Genomic DNA, 16,763 nt, shown 5'->3' on the forward strand with positions numbered 1-16,763 from the left:
TTATCTTACAAATGTGCTATTTGTGACATCTCTTTCAATTTACTGAGCAGTGACCATTGAGGTTTGAGATCGAGGTTATACATTTTGAAATACAATATCACGTTGCAAATTGTGATCCAAAATTAGCCAAATTACATATATGGGACTTTAGCTGCTTTTCTTCCCTTTTTTGATGTTGCAAGGTGTTTATTGGTGAGCTTATTTTTAAAGTAGACAAACATTTTAAAAAATAATGGTGCTGAAAACAAAACATTTTACAAAATCTGTAGCTTTTGTTTTTTTTGTCATGGGTACGACAGTTTTTCAGGTGTGTAATTTTTAATTCTAGTGTGTAATTTTCACGTCATCATGCTGTAAGACCTAATCTTTTGAGTACAGTGGGTTTTTTGTTTGTTTTCTATTGATGAATATTTTGAAAAACACTGAGCGTGCCGAGCATTATATTTCAGAACACAAATCATGGTGAGAAGTTGGTGTATTGACTAGACATCTCAAACGTATGAGATCAATTCTGCTCACTTTATGCATTTACTGATCAGGTACAGTCCATGCATTGTGTTTCACTAACCAGTATTAATCATTTACCTTTGCAATTTTAATTATTTTTCAGCCCAAAAGTAACTCAAGTCAGGGTGTGAAAACTATGAGTAAAGTCCATTTTGGTTTGTAGTGCATGTTGTCCAAAAAACACCATTCTGTTCCACTGTATGTTTCGCACAATTGGAGCATGTTCTCACATTTTCAGCTAAAGTCAGGCGTCATCTCTTTGCTTATTCCTTTGATCCTCACTGCCTATAAGGTTGAAGCATGCACGTATGTTAAACCACAGCTCAAAAATGTTAAAAGTGGAGGGTTGGGGTTAGTTTTTTCCTTGAAGCCCAGTCTATTGTGGCCTCATGTTGTGCAGAACCAGTATTTCTACTTCACGTATCTGTGATGGCAATATTGGTACTGAGTTGTTGCCAAAAACATAAGTTTGACAGTGGAGAACTTGATTGGGGCTTTGTTTCAGATTTTTTTCTTGATTCAGATTATTTCTTCGTTTGAATGTGAATTACTATGATTTTTTTTCCCTCATCAGGTAGTTTATTTTATTTTAACAGTGATTATGGATTAATCCGCTTGCATAAAAGTGAAACTATGAAATGGCTTTGTTGTATTTTGGATTTACCAAGTTCTCATGACTCTTCAAGGACAATAACAATGAATGTTGCGCACAAAGCACTACAGAATAACTGGATTTACTTGATTTTTTTCAGTGTTGTGTCACAATTAAAGGTTATAGCCGACATTATCGTGTACGAGTCGCTTTGTATCAACTATTTCCTTTTTCTTTCAGTCTACTCTTGTGTAGCCATTTTTTATGCCTCATGTGTGTAGTGGTTGTTACTATAATGTACTAATGTGCTCACTTCATCTTCATCTATTTATAACTCTGACAATCCATGGCCACTAGAAATAAACCCAAGTTGGCTAAACACTGCTCTTGTGCCATCGTAGTGGGATTACACTACCTACATGTTATTTTAAGGAACATCTACCCTTCCTTAATAGGATCAATAAGATTTGTTGACTAGCTGTTTGACCAACTGCACCTGCCACAAAGAGGCCATGTAAAAGGTAACAGTACATTAGCATTTACAGTTATCCGAAACTAGTTTGTGTCTAGAGTGATATTTTTGAATATGTTAAATTGCTTTGCATCATTGCATTTCCTTCATAGAAGGCATACATTTGAAAAATCACAGGTGTAATTAATAACTTTAATAACGACTGCATCCCATCCAGGTGTTTAATGTTGCAGTTTAATTACTTTACACACTGCTGGGTAGGGTGTGAATTTCCACCCATCTCACATCATAATTTAATTGTTGTTTATATTTTGTATTAATAATGTGAATCTGCAAAAGTAACTGAAGTTATCAAATAAATGTTGTGGAGTTGAAGTATAAAGAAGCAGAAAAAGGAAATACTCAAGCAGAAGTAGAAGTACCTCAAAACTGTACGTAAATTCAGTACTTGAATAAATGTACTTAAATGTACTCCACACGGAAAACTATACTAACTAACTATATATAATTTGTTTTTTATATATATATATATATATATATATATATATATATATAAACTAACTATACTGTTAAAGTTGCCAAGCTAAATGATGAAAACAATATGACAGGTAGGGCAGGGAATTGAGCTGCATTACAATACTAACAAGTGTGTCAACACAGCACATAACATCCCTCATCACGTGTAAAATGACAATAGGAAAAACGTGTTAAAATATAGTAACTAACTCAAGTAGCCCAATGTCAGTGTAACGGAAATACCGCTTTTATTTTGAAGTAATGAGTAATCCGCCCCATTTGCTTTTACAGTTGTTACGAGTTACTTTCGGAGTAACGCGCCGGACTAACTACATCCTGCGGTAGCAGAGAGAGTTTGAAACAGAGACACCGATTAGCAGATTACTGCATTTGTAGGTACCATGACGACGAGGTCTCGTGCGTTTTAAGTAGAATGCGGCTCTCTGATTGGCTGAAAGCTTAGGGGCACAAAGTCCTTCATGCAGGTATCATCGAGCCGCTCACTCACCGCGTCTCCCCTCTACAGGAAGCAGAAGATGGATAACTGACTAAAGCACGGAGATTCAAACAGGTATGTGGTCGACTGCTGTCATTTTCACTGGAAAACCTTAACTTTGTGGTCAGTTAAATCTACTTAAAGTTAGTTTAAACAACCCGTCGTGTTAGATAGGTTAGTTTTAATCGTGTTTAGGATAAGTTATGGTGATTTTCAATATTTTATTTTCTGTCCTTTCAATAGTTTATGTTTCTCTGACTTCACATTTGTGCATAGTGTCATACAGCTGATGTAATTTATGAACCTTATATATTTCATCCTTACAGTGTTTTGTCAGCCTTTGTATTATTTGCAGACTAGTTTCAGTTGTCTTTTTGGAATGAGGTGAAGGTCTCATGTAGGCTTTAACTAACACCTTTTTGATCAATGGATGTTTTGTATATTCAATAGAGACTGTATTTGGGGCAGATGATCTGTATTATAGAGAACATGGAGCCTTATTGAGCCCTGAGGAATCTGAAGGCCAAGTAGTGAGGGTTAAAATAAAATCAAATAAAAAAGAACTGATGATTTCACCCAGTTGCATAATCCCCGTCAAGCAATGCATTAAGGATAATAAAACCTTGGTCAGTTTCTCTTTTATAACCTCAATCAAAAAAACTGCAACTGTGTCTGGACCAGAGATTAATGTTCCATGGAGTTTGATATGGCAGTTACATTTATTGCCTCAACCTCTTTATTACATGGTTATGTGAGAGCTAAGCTCAATGGGTTTTTTTTTGTAGCAGTTCCTCCTGTGTAGATAGGTGTATCTATTTGGAGATAACATTATGATAGATTTTCAGCGGTGTTTAAGATGTCCTTTCACTTGAAATGGTCTACATGGGTTAATGACTAAACACAGTCTTATTACTCTGAGTTTGTTATGACAAGGGGAAAACCTCAAGTCACACTATACACTTAAAGGCACAGGAACTATATAATACTTAACACTTAGAAAGGCAAATTTGATGACCAAAAATCTGTAGCTTTAAAGTTTAAAATACTTTTTAAAATAAGTGTTTTTTCAATTAGCTCTGGGCCACAGCAGCAGCTCTTGTTATTTGCATGTGATCAACCCAGATTGTGTCAGGTTAAAACACAATAAATGTTATCTCAGAGTTTCCACTGTTCAGATTGATATCCTGACCTGCATGCAGCAGGGCAGATGAGGGTGTATACATATCGGCCTGGCAATAGGGGCTTTAAAACTTTGACAGTGCTGGGATGACATGGCAAAGCACGAACAGTTGACAGGAGTGCTTTTGTGCCTCTCCCGGCCTATCTCGCAGCCCTTCCCTCTCAGGTGCTGAAACTTATCCAAAAGTGAATTTCTTTTCACCAGGATCAGACAGAGGTTCCTTTATGCTAAACTTCCAGCTCTATTTCTACAATTCCAGTAGAAAAGTAAAATGTATGTATTCTCTAAATCGCTATTAAACAGCTGCTCCTTCAGTTTCTAATGGCCAATTATCAGTAAATGCACCATTAGGAAAATGTTTTTTTTATCCAAAGTGTCTCCCATTCAGAAGAGTGCATGCATCCCTAGGAGACCAATGCCTAGTCATGCTATTTCCATTTCCATTCTCTGTATTTCACCACCTGAAGTATGATAATGAATAATGTCCTAATACTAGACTGTTACAGTAAGACAACATGGTCAAACTGGATATCGTATAGCTTTCAGGAGATCATCGCTGCTGCCCTGCACTCCCTCTGAAACTGATCCGGTAGAGGAAGATTAGGAGTGGCATGTGTGCTGTAATCTGAGTCACATGCAGTAAGAGGACTAGTTCAATATCTGTCAGAAACACACTAAGCTATGATACCCTGTCATTCTCTACCAGCAAGGCTGTCCAGTGCATGTAAGACACACCACCGGGTTACACAGGATGTTGCATGTTGCGTGTGAGACTGAGCAATTTAGAAATCTAGAGAATAATAATAAATCATACATTACTTGTCCATCGAAACACATGCAGCTTCTAAACAATTTCGACAATTAACTACAGACTATCCTTTAAATTATCGTGAACTATTTAACCAAGCATACTGTACGCTTTTAGACTGATTTCCAGGCAGCCACTGGTAAATAGATTTTTTAGTATGAAAATTAATTTACAAAGTCTTAAGACTTAAATTAGATGATCCATCGCAGTTAACATTTAGTCGCCTTTAATTCGTTTTTTTTACGTTCCGTTGCAGTTGTACAGTAATGCAGTTGGGAGCATAGATTGTTTTGAAAAGCTTCAACATCTTAGAACTAAAAAGGTCAACGGCCTTCACAGGCTGTGTTATCAGGAAATCAGACCTAGGAGAACACTAAGCAAATATGGATGTTGTGAAAACAATATAGTGTAAATGTCATATTGTTTTGAATTAAAATGGTTGCTGTTCTGCAGCAATTCATTCTTAAGTGTTGAGTGTAGGGGTTTAACCACAAACACTTCAATGCACCAATGACAGTAGTTTTCCACATTTTTACTTGATGAAAACAAAACTTACTAAAAGCAATGGATCACCTATCCAGAGGAGGTTTAAAAAGTTGATTCTACAGAGGCCGTAAAGGGCTTCTTTAGGAACTTTTTAACACTTTTTAATTCCCTTGTTATAGTTTTGAGTTGACTTTCAACAATTCTCTCGCAATAAATAATAAAATAATGCTGTGCCTACCATTGGACACATTTGTTGTTCTTTAATGGCATGATGATATATTAAGTCTCATGCTAGGATATTTACAATCTGTTATGTTATAAGTTTTCATCAAAATATCCAACCCTACACAATCCAACCACAATGTATGCCGTGTTTACAGTACAGGCTAATTACATTAAAGTAACCCAGGACTCATTTTAATCCTGGGTTGACATAACTCTGGGTTATCTTTACACGTTTGACACTGTTTACATTTAATCCCGAGCTAATAGTAAAGACGGATCAGCCCGATCTGGAGCTGTCCAGTTTCCTGCGGTGCTGATTACTGTTCACACACAACATCTAATTTTCCTTCCTCTCTATGCCTGAATACAGTCGTCGTAAACAAATGCACAGCTTACTTGACTCCAAGCCACATATTGTTGTGTCTGAGCACATTGTACTGTCGCTTATTTATTAATAAATTATACAGGAAGCCAAAGTCTAAATTCCTTTACAAAAAGAAGTTTGCACAGAGAATCCAGTGAGAAAAATACTTAATGTTACTGAATGTTGTGGTTCATCAGTACTGTGATCAGTGCTTCGTTGATCAATAAGTGCCTGTCGGGCCCTGAAGAGTTTCAGTGCGTAACCAGTCAGAACTTACGTTTTTCTTGATGGGCATCTATTTATTATTTTCTTATTAGTTTCTTTACTAGACATCTGGCTTGATGAGTATCTCTATTTTGTTGCAAACAAGAACCAACCTTATTGGTGTAGTCCAGTATACCTATTACTGTTATTAGCTTCCATCTCTCATTGAAGTCAATGTGTCAAATATGTTCTATAAACTTTTCAGCAATCTGGGCTATTTCTAAATCATGAAAATGTCTATAGAAAAGCCATCATAATATAGGTTGTGCACACATCCTCAATTATTTGTAAACTGGATACCCTTTTACACTGATTAGAAATTGCTACATGAGGTTAGCACTAGGTAACACAAACGCTATTGTAAGGTTAGATATATATATATACAAAATATTGCAAGAAAGATTATGCAGAGTATTGCAAGGGAATGCAATAGGAAAGTATTTTAAAAGGGACTCCATAGATTTCATAATGTACAAAAATGAATGCAAACCAATGGCTGTCTGGAAGAGCAGAAAATGGTCCACAGACATAATGCTTTTTTTTGTCTTTTATAGTACAATGTCGTCTCTACCAAGCTTGTAGAGGAACAACTGTAATTCTAACTCACCGTGTATTCCCTTTTCACAGAGTGAAACTCCACAATCTCTGCCACTAACATTGGATAAGTAGGGCACTAAGATGCCCAAAAGCGATACCTGGCCAGGTGGCATTGGATTGGAGACGATGACTGGCATGGACAGTGCTGGCAGCTGCGACAGCGTTGTCAGCGCCAACTCTGGCTTTGTAAGTTACTGACCCTCTTGAATCTGAGAATCTTATTGGTAACTGAAACATAAAAGCTAAGGGATGCATCTGGTTTCATAGCTTTGTGTCTGTTTAGAAGTGAAGGGTTTGAGGCCTTAAACATTCTCCTTTAAAAAGTGATATCAATTGTCCTGTTCCTCAATTTCCTCAATTTCCTCAAAGTTTTGCTGGATTTTTTGTCAAAATGAAATCCCTACTTTCATGTATTACAGAGTGATGATAGTCTGGAGCACCTTTCTGCTGAAGAAAGGGCCTGTCTCATGTTTTTGGAGGAGACTATTGAGTCTTTGGATACTGAGGAGGATAGTGGACTGTCCAATGATGAACCTGACCAACTGCCCAGCCCTGGCAACCTTGCTACCAAACTGTCTGACCTGTCAGCCTCCATGAGCAAAAGCAAGCTGAACAGTGAGTTAATCTCAGGGCACAGCTGCAGAATTAGCTAAACATTAGTCAATTAAATACTGTGAAGGGATGCATTGTATTTCAAGTGATGAACATGTGCTAATTTGTCTTTCAGGTTCACAGAAACACATAAAAGAAAATGTTGACATCAAACCAATGCAGGGCGTCCTGGTTCCTACACCTCTTGTTGTGGCAAGCAGCTCTCCATGTTCTGCACCCAGTGCTAAGCCGGACATCCTTCCAGACAAGAACTTCAGCTCTAAGCCTCACTTCACTCCTTCAAGCAAAGAACCTGGTCACAAACATAACCAGAAACCTGTTGCTCCCCAAGTACCCTTAGAGGTCAATGTTGTCATACCTCCTCCGACCAAACCCAGGGACTACTCAGTTAGGATAGCTGAGGGTCCTTTACCTAGAGGACCTCTGTCCTATGAGGCACTTGTTCACCTGCGGAGGAGTGCCTCCACAAAGAAGACGCCCTTATGTCCAACAATTGATCATACTATAGACTTGAACAAGCGTCTTCCTGTTACAGTGGAAGGCCCAAACCTCGGAAATCTGCTAAGATCTGACAGATACCACTCAGAGGCTTCTATGTCTAAGACGGGTCCTCCGGTTGTGGCCCCCAAACCCAAACAGATTCCTTCCAACATATCTGTGAAAACACAAAATGAAGCATCCACAATCTCAGACTCTTCATACAGTGTCAAGCATGCAAAAGATCCCCAGGTCGTGAGACTGGAAGCTTTGCAGAAGCTGGGCCTCCTGAAAGATCAACCAACAAACAATGAGACAGTAGCCCCACTGTCTCTGCCTAAGTCTCACACCTCTTTGGATCCAACACCTAACACATTTGCAAGAGGTCCATCTAATGTTAATCCATCAAGAAGCCCATCGTTTTGTCACTCTTGTGTGCCCACAGAGCCCAAGAACAGGCCTCTGCAGAGCAGTGCCAGTTTCAATCACTACCCCAGACATGACCAACAGCCTGTGTCTGTATCTCATCCCGCTCAATCCAAAGGACTGAGGGCAGCTGGTTTGGAGCGCTCTGCTACCCTGGGCAACCACAGAAACTGTCCTGAACCTCGACACACCACTGCAGCTCAGCCCGTACCCAACAAATCCTCAAACTCAGTAGCATACACTGTGATGGTGGTGCCCGGGATGGGAGCTGATCGAAAAGAAGCACTCAGAAAGCTCGGACTGCTCAAAGACTGAAACAGATAAACAACAGAAGTCTGCCTGCGTAAATGCAGTGCTCAGAGAGAGTTCAATCAGCACCATCAGCTTAAAGAGAGTTAGAGCATTAAGCGGGAACTTGGCACTTGGCACTTTGGCAAACTAAAGCAGAAGAGGATGAAGAAGAGGGAGGAAAAAAAGAAGGGTAATACCAGCACTTTTAATGTAGGTAATGTACTTACATGAGGGCAGTTTTTTTTCCCTACCTACAATTCTTGTGTAGGTTTCAAGAGTATCTGAAAAGGCACCATACACATTTCAAACCCCTGAGGCTCCACGTAATTGATGAAAATGGCATGTTTATGTAAAGAAGCCATCTAATTAGAATCTCTTATTGTCTTTGCTGTAACAAACAGCAAATCAGCCTAAGAGTGCGTATGAAGAGAAAGTAAGAAATATGAAAGATCAGAAACATCTATATAGTCTTGAAGTAATAGCCTTCACACCTACATCTCCAAATTAGATGCAGCGCTGGGTTCCTGAATGTTTAAAATAACATTTCTGCATACACTAGTATGCACCAACAAGTGTATCACTATAAGAAATAACTTGTCATACGTAATAAGCCTTGGTGTGCACAAAAGTCACATTTCTGAATGGTGGTAACATACTGAAGCAAGCCATATTGTGGCTTTCCATTAATCTTGTTCCTTCCTCATTATACTGTACATAACATGCTGCTCCACTGCACTTCTACTTAAAGGAAACATCAACCCAAATCAACAGAATTCTTACTTAACTGATCATTTCATAATTTCACAGATGTGCCTATAAGTGGATTGTCGACTACATTCCTTGGAGCAAAGACTCAAAGAAGCACACTGCTTTATGCAGCTCATAATTATTGTAAAACAAAATTTTGAAAGTGTTTTGGGGTGACTTTTCAGTGTTTTCTAATCTTTAGTAGCTACCAGCAGTACATTATTTTTGAGATCTGATGTATCAATAGCTCACTGATTCGTTTCTACTACTATTTTATACAGTATATATGGTTGGTTGGTTGGTTGGATGGTTGGTTGGTTGGATGGTTGGTTGGATGGTTTTAGAAATGTGTGACAAACTGTGTCTATGTAACTGCCTTGTCTAAATACTGGAGATTCTCATGCAGAATGAAAAATAAGAGTGTTCATAAGATTGTGATTATTTTTACCTACACTTTACCAGCTCCATAAATACCAGTGAAAATAAATCAGTCTGCATCTCATATTGCGTATTGTTATTGTTTCTATTAACTGTTACCACTCCATGTAGAACGTGTGACTTGTGATTTGAAATGTGATTAACTTGAGTTCCTACTGGTTTGCCTTCTTCAGACTGAGCTGTTGAACAACATCCCTCAGAGTTAGTGTGGCGCAAAAGGCTCTTTAATAAAGTCAAACCTTCATCCCTGTAAACCTGCACAGTGACTTTACACAGTGGTCTCTGCTTCATCCAACACTCCACTTTCAGAACAGACTATCAGTCATACTACTCATCTTACATGGCACTCAAGCAATGAGAAAGCCTGCTCAGCTGTTCTTCCATTATCCGATTATCTTGAGCCCCACCTCCATGTGAACTTAGCAGAGCAGTGTTTTCCTTTCTCTGTTTTCTCGATATCCCTTGCATGTAAGACTTCTAATTCCTCCCAGTGACTTATTTGGAAGGCCAGGTCTTCGTTATGCAACAGTCTTGAAGCCACTGAAGTAGTGTGTGGTTGATAACTGCAAGAGACAATTACAGTTCTGCAGTGTTATCTCTCAATAAGGCAAGAGGCTCGCCTAATGGGCCAGTATCTGTGTCTAGTATGTCTGCGCGCAGGCAAACAAAGGGTGTCAAATTTTGAAACTGACACGGCTCTCTGCCGGTCAAGTAATATTAAACAATGGATGAAGAAATCAGGCCAAAGCCAAAGTTGGAAATGTGATACGCGAGCTGCTGAAAGGATTGAGTTCATCAGTAGAGATACAAAATGCAACTACGGCGCTGGAGATGTTGCTGTGTTGCAAAAAAATAGGATTAAAATAAATAGGATCATAGGATTGTTTTAAAGAATTAATTATTGAAATAACTCTATGCAACCTTTTGATATTGGCATCAAAATAAATGTTTATGATTCACAGATTGTCGAGCATAAATTAAGGGTTCTCTCTAAATTCACATCAAAATCCAGAGGTCATACGTAACATGAGATAACTGTCAACCTGTCAACACTGTTGCCTTGACAACAGCCCCCCTGACCCATTTGTGACATACAAACTGCTCTGACTGGTCTTGACTGAGATCTTATTTCTTATTACTGTTCATAATAACACTCTAAACAAGCCACGTTTAAATGGCTTTCTGTAAAATAAAATAAAAGTAAATGAAATTAGCCTTAAAGTGGATAAATTAATTTATTTCATCTATTCAGCAGCAAGAGCAGAGTTTTAAATGTTAGATAAGGAGCAGGTTAAAAATGTGGTTTACAATCAGCAACAGTAAAATACATTAGAAGTCAAGTATTATAGTAGCTGGACTTTGAGTCTCACACAGCACGAATCACAAGTTTTTAGGTACAGTGCAAAACGTCAAGGGTAGTATCATACTGTAGGTAGCATTGTGTTTAAAAGAGCCTACTGTATACATTTCTGGTTAGCAGTGGTGATCAGAAATGCAGGCAATCAAAGTGTATAAAATCTTTGAAGTCAAACACAGATGACAGTGAAATGTGTTAAAGTATGCAAGGCATGGGAATTCACAGTCTTTTCAAATCCCCTCATTATGGATGTGAGATTTGCTTTTTTTGCGCTTCACTTTACCATTGGACACCGGGACACCCAATGACTCCAGGCGGAAGGGCCGTGGCAGGACAGAGTCTGAGCTGACGGGCAGGTTCATGGTGGAACCGCTCACGGTGAGGAGGGCCGTCCCGTTAACCAGGGGAGGGGAGTGGATGACTGCAGGAGAAGAGCTCCATCAGATGGGCAAAACCAGCATAAGAGGGAAAACGCCGATATGTAAATTGGCAGTATGACTGCGGCAGTAAGTCGTCCAAGTTGTAGCCTTTAACATTTTTATTTTGAGAATTGAAATTGCATCTTTTTTTGGATAAAATGTGAATATGGATGCTGAGCTAAATAAATTGAATAACTTTTTTTTTTATACCATTGAATCATTTAAGATTATTATTTTGGATCTATCAAATGTTCAGTGTCTCTTTATTAACATAAAAAGGTAGTATTTTAAGTTTTTCTAAACTTTCTCCAATCTAAACATGAATACTTTTGTACCATTGTTTAAATTTTTATGATCTTGGCTTGATTAATTATTCCGGACAAGAAAGACATTGAGAGGGATGACAATCTGCTGATTTACCCTACTGAGAATTAAGTGACGTCATACTTCAATAGAGCCAATTAGCTAACTGAACTGTTTATATGTAATGATTTATGGTCTCTATCGTCCTGGATTGTTGGGTCAGGGGTCAGTGGAGAAGTCTGCAGGTCCTGGTCTTACCGTGTCCCTTGGTAGCTTCCCGTGCCAGCAGTTGGCTCGCTCTCTTTGACTTGAAGTAGCTGCTGGCGATGTTCTCACTGTCACTGCGGTCCAGCATTTCCTTGTACCTGTCCTCTTCCACCTGCTATAAAAACACACAGGGGTAAGGCTCTGTGACAGCGTTTCAGTGTGTGTGAGTAAAAGGTGATGCGTTGGAACATGAACACACCATGAAAGGCTCTCCAGTATCAGCAGCTGAACCTCTGCGAGCTGAAAGTTTTGGAGCCACGGCTATGAGAGAGAAAGTGAGATAATATTTAAGGGAAAGAATGCACAAAACAGTCTCACAAGCTACATCATTACGAAAATCTGATAGGTCTATTTTCTACATGCCCTCTTCACGCGTTGCACCTGAAGGCAGTGTTGTTTTCTGCACCATCACATCCGGCAGCCTCCATGTGGCGCTGTCCTCGTCCCAGACAGCTTCTTTCTTCAAGCGGTCCAGGTTGCTGTAGTTGCAGTCACGGCGCACCAGGGGCACTATGCGCTCCAGCAGGCTGTGCAGTAACTGACCCTCCCTCTCCAGCCGCCGGATTGTTGCCAGGTAGTCATTCCTCTCCACCTCGAACTCTGCCTGCAGGTCACGGATCTCCAGTTTGGCTGCTTTCAGCTGTCACAACAGGTGGATGTGGTTTTACAGTTGAATGGCAGAGCATATAATTCAGCACTGAAAGCTTCGACACGTTTGATTTCACATTATCCAGCGTCATTTAGTGCTAAGAGTGCGAGATCTTTGGTGCTAAGTAAACACTAATGCATGTGGCAGTTGTAGAATATGCATCAACATGCTTTGCAAAAAATCAAGTAAGAGTATAATAGTTGAAGTAAATATGCATCACTGAGAAGTTTGAGTATACTTCCAGTCATTATTGTGTCAACCATAAGGAGTAGCAAAATGGCCATTTTTCCTATGAAAACGAAAGACAATATACATTTGAATATTTTAGAGTGGAACAATTACAGCAGCAAAAAAGACCCCAAATATGCATTCCTTTCTTGTCAGTGGCCATTTTTGCACATTGTTCTAAACCTACTGTATGTCCCTTAGAGCCTCTTCTACATATCCTACTGACGATGTGACCTACCTTGCCCTGGACCTTGACCAGCATTTGGCTTTTGGCATGGACCTCTTCCTGGATGGAGTTGTAGACGTCCAACAGCACATTTTCACTCTCCTCACTGTTCTCTGACAGAGCGTGGATCAGATGGACTTTTCTCTGGTCGGCAAGGTTCTTCCTCTGCCGGTGTCTCTGCTGTAACTCTTTGTTCCTGGCCTGCTCTCCTCCGACCACCTCCTGTTCCAGCTGCTGCAGTCTGGGGAGAGATGGATGAATAGGAGCGGTGCATGGAGATGAGGTAAGTAGAATAATCACTATATGGCAACAACAGGCACTTCAAAATGGTCATGATTATATCAAACATAATCCGCTATACTACTTAGATCATACTGAGCAGGACGTTTTAACGATACCAATATATCTGCAATAAGCTAATATCGACCGATACAACGTCCTGGCCGATTTATCAATCTAGCTCTGCTGTCAGCATAAAATATCTGTTGTTCTTCAATCATTGTGTTCACAGGAACGTGTCAGACCGTTATGACGACATGCTCCACATCCTGTGCACAGTGTTGGCAAAGCCATGATGAAGAAAGACCTTTATTATAGAGTGCAAAACAATGTGGGGAAAAAAGTGCTGATGGATGTTTATGTATATTAAATGTGTGGCCACAAACCTTTCCAGGACGTGTTGCTGGTCCAGAGGCCCTGCAGTGGTGACGTCAGGTGAGTCTACCAGCCCATCTTTGTCTGGACCCTCTGCAGACTGGCTCACCAACATGAGGAAGTAATACCCGATAAGTTAATAATAATCCATAGTTGTATTTTTATGCCAGCAATCATTTCAAGCAGTTGTTTTCTGAAGAGGTGGAACTTTAACATGTTTTGAAAGATTAGTGGTGATGGAGGAAGGTGCTAGTGAACAGTACCTCAGTCAGGGAGGCGTCTCCAGTTGTACTGTGGCACATGAGATCAGTGGTGTGGCAGAGCTCTTCCTCAGCGACTTGTGTCACACAGCTGGAGCTCACTGATGCTAGGAAGCAAGACAATCCAAAGCAGTGTCAGTATACAGGGTATGGACGCAATAACAAGAACATCATACATCATATACAACAACCGTGCTAATATCCAGTTGAATGACAAGCACTGAAACCAGTTCATAAACTACTAACATGGTTCTTTATTGTTGACAGATGATTTGCTGTTACCAATCTTTGGGACAGAGCTCCCCCTGCTGGCTCGAGCCTTCTCCAGATTAGACAGCTTGGACTCATAAGAGGAACGCAGGGCAGCAATGTCCTCCTGCAGCTTTGCCTTGGACTCCTGCTCTGCATTGTACTCGGCCTGCAACTTGGCCAGCCTCTGTTCGTACTCCTGTGGAGAAAGCAGAATACAGACCCATAAATCACCTGGTTCTTACATAGTGCATGTAGAGATGTGAAGTTTTATATTGGTGTGGGAACAGCCTGTGGTTGCCTCTTTAATCTTGTCCTTCTCTGCTTCTGTGGTGCTGGACTGTGGCCTTGAAGGAACAGCAGGGGATGCCTCAGGCAACTGACCGGCCAGCAGAGCTGCATGATAAACAAAAGGACAAAAAGCAGGAATTGTTTCTTTTTAGTGAGACAGTTAATAAAAAAAATCATTCAACAAAGAAGCAAATGAAACATCTCCCAATATCTGCATTTAAATCCTTTGGCAAGATATGTTGTTTTCCTTATATCAAAAGGCTAATCACAAATATATATTCCTCACATGCAAGGTTAGCAGTGCCCAGCTGGCCTGATATGAGGGCCCGCAAATTCTTGATCTCTTCCTGATACTCTCGGAGGAGAGCGTCCTTGGGGTCCTCATTGATTCGAGGCCTGTTCTGGATGCTCTTGGCCCGGTTGGCATAGCGTAGTGTGCTCAGGCTTTCCTCATAGTTGTTGTCCGCGGGGGAGAGACAGGCGATCATCAAGGTGCGCGTGTTGCCTCCCAGAGAGTCCTGCAGCAGCCTGGTCAGCTTGGAGTCCCGATAGGGGATGTATTTGGAGCGTCCATCCACCAGGGCAGAGATGACGTTACCCAGGGCCGAGAGGGAGAGGTTGATCTTGGTGGCCTCGCGGAGTCGCTCACCAGTAGCACCAGTTTTAGACTGACGCTCGCTTCCTGCCAGGTCAACAAGGTTGAGTTTACCTGCTCGTAGATGGTCCTGGCCAGCTGCATCTGAGAGTGTGGGGTGACAAAGGGAATGTAGACAAAAAGCTTGTATCTGTGCGTTTCATTAAGCAAAATAATCCACCCTGAAATACTAAAACTGTTAAAGAAGACTCATCTATTATTATCATCATAGAGATATGTTTCAACGTGTTGCAGGTATTGTGTCATTGTGTGTGTGTGTGTGTGTGTTCACCTGTGTTGCAAATCTCCAGATGGATGGTGAAGATGGAGTGTGAGCGGGAGGAGTCTTTGTTCATCAGTGTGTAGCCCACAGCCCGGTTCCTCCACCCTTGCTCTATGATTCTCTCGCACTCCCCCACACTGTGCACAGTGTGCATGGAGAGGTCCCGCACATACACCCCACGCTCTGGATGCTCTTTCAGCTAAGCATTCACCAAACACACAAGAACAGACACTGTCCAAATCTGTCACCTTGTTCAAACACCTTGACCTTCAAGGAACCGTGTAACCACAACCGTGCTTTTAAGTCACCATGGCAACTTGTACAGTATTGTGCACAAAGCATAATACAGTCTGTCAGAGAATAGTCTGAGAAACAGGTTTCATAACGACTGCACTTACCAAAGAACAATCATCCTTCTGGCTTCTAATGTTACAGCGTAGCCTGATTTGTTTATTGAAACAACAGTGCCTCAAGAGATTTACCTCCAATCTCTGCTTGGTGTCATTTCCCAAAAGGTCTCTGATGTCTTCATTGTAAATCTCCAAGTAGGAGGCTCTCACCAGGAATTTTGTATTTTCTGCACACTAGCTTGCACACAAAAACACACACATAAGATTATTCTCTCTGAGCACACAAAGAATAGACAAGCCTGGACAGAGACTAGAACCGCCAGACTGAAGCAAGTACGCATATTGCATCAATCAATGAACAACAGTTGACCAATCTACCTGAATACTCTCAAAGATGTGCTCAAAGGCTCTGGGAATGACCCCCTTCTGGACTGCAGGCTCAGACACTCCCTGCATGGTGAAAGACTTCCCACTTCCAGTTTGTCCATAGGCAAAAATTGTACCATTGTATCCCTCAGTGACACCCTGCAAAAAAATGCAGAATAAGTGACCTTTTGCACGCTGGCCCTTTAAAGGATCAACATCCTGCTGACCTTTGCAAGTGACTGACAGCAGACTGTTAAGTAAATAATGAATAATGAATAATGGAGTCATTAGCAATAAGATATAGCCTAGTGTTGTTGGACTTGGGGTGTCCAGTGACCAGCATGTTACTCGTGTAATGCCTGGATCTCCAGACTGCTGCTGTGTATTGGCACTGAAAACTAAAAAAAAAAAAACTGAATCAAAACTAGTTCCAGCAGCTTACCTCAACCAAAGGATAGGCGATCTCGTTGTACATCTGCTCAGTGGTTTGATCAATGAAATAGGTCCCATCAAAGGTGAACTGTTTGGGTGGCTCATCCGCTGCCCCGGGCTTCTCTATGAAGCACTGGCAGAGGTGCAGGTCCATGGACAGCACCATCTCAGAGCAGAGAGCCTTCTCCCTGTCATTCAGGGGCCTGCAGCGGACCACCACCCTCACTGATTCTGACCCCATGTCTCAACATTCACTCCACAGCAGTTGGCTTGAGCAGGTAAAGCAAAAACTCTGCT

General features: G+C 40.8%; 2 protein-coding genes across 3 annotated transcripts; one reads left to right on the plus strand and one right to left on the minus strand.

Annotated features, from left to right (window-relative positions):
- Window positions 1-2,531: 2,531 nt before the first annotated feature.
- Window positions 2,532-9,562, plus strand: LOC139282933 (specifically androgen-regulated gene protein). Its single transcript, XM_070902845.1, has 4 exons — window positions 2,532-2,658; window positions 6,538-6,693; window positions 6,927-7,122; window positions 7,235-9,562. Exons 2-4 carry the CDS (start codon window positions 6,589-6,591, stop codon window positions 8,335-8,337), a joined length of 1,404 nt encoding a protein of 467 aa, XP_070758946.1. The 5' UTR covers window positions 2,532-2,658; window positions 6,538-6,588; the 3' UTR covers window positions 8,338-9,562.
- A 1,208-nt stretch (window positions 9,563-10,770) lies between these two features.
- On the minus strand, window positions 10,771-16,707 carry kif17 (kinesin family member 17). Of its 2 annotated transcripts, none has more exons than XM_070902033.1 (14): window positions 16,477-16,707; window positions 16,047-16,193; window positions 15,801-15,902; window positions 15,328-15,517; window positions 14,688-15,140; window positions 14,412-14,506; window positions 14,144-14,309; window positions 13,865-13,968; window positions 13,613-13,701; window positions 12,960-13,188; window positions 12,226-12,484; window positions 12,044-12,105; window positions 11,836-11,959; window positions 10,771-11,276 (listed from the first exon to the last, which is right to left on the minus strand). In XM_070902033.1, the coding sequence occupies exons 1-14, from the start codon at window positions 16,705-16,707 to the stop codon at window positions 11,086-11,088; spliced, it is 2,442 nt and encodes an 813-aa protein (XP_070758134.1). In that variant the 3' UTR covers window positions 10,771-11,085. The 2 variants fall into 2 exon arrangements, with proteins under 2 accessions (XP_070758134.1, XP_070758133.1); XM_070902032.1 differs by having other exon boundaries at window positions 13,613-13,705; window positions 13,860-13,968; window positions 14,108-14,309.
- Between the last annotated feature and the right edge of the window lie 56 nt (window positions 16,708-16,763).

This window comes from Enoplosus armatus, chromosome 3 (assembly GCF_043641665.1).
Source record: "Enoplosus armatus isolate fEnoArm2 chromosome 3, fEnoArm2.hap1, whole genome shotgun sequence".
Classification (NCBI taxonomy): Eukaryota; Metazoa; Chordata; class Actinopteri; order Centrarchiformes; family Enoplosidae; genus Enoplosus; species Enoplosus armatus.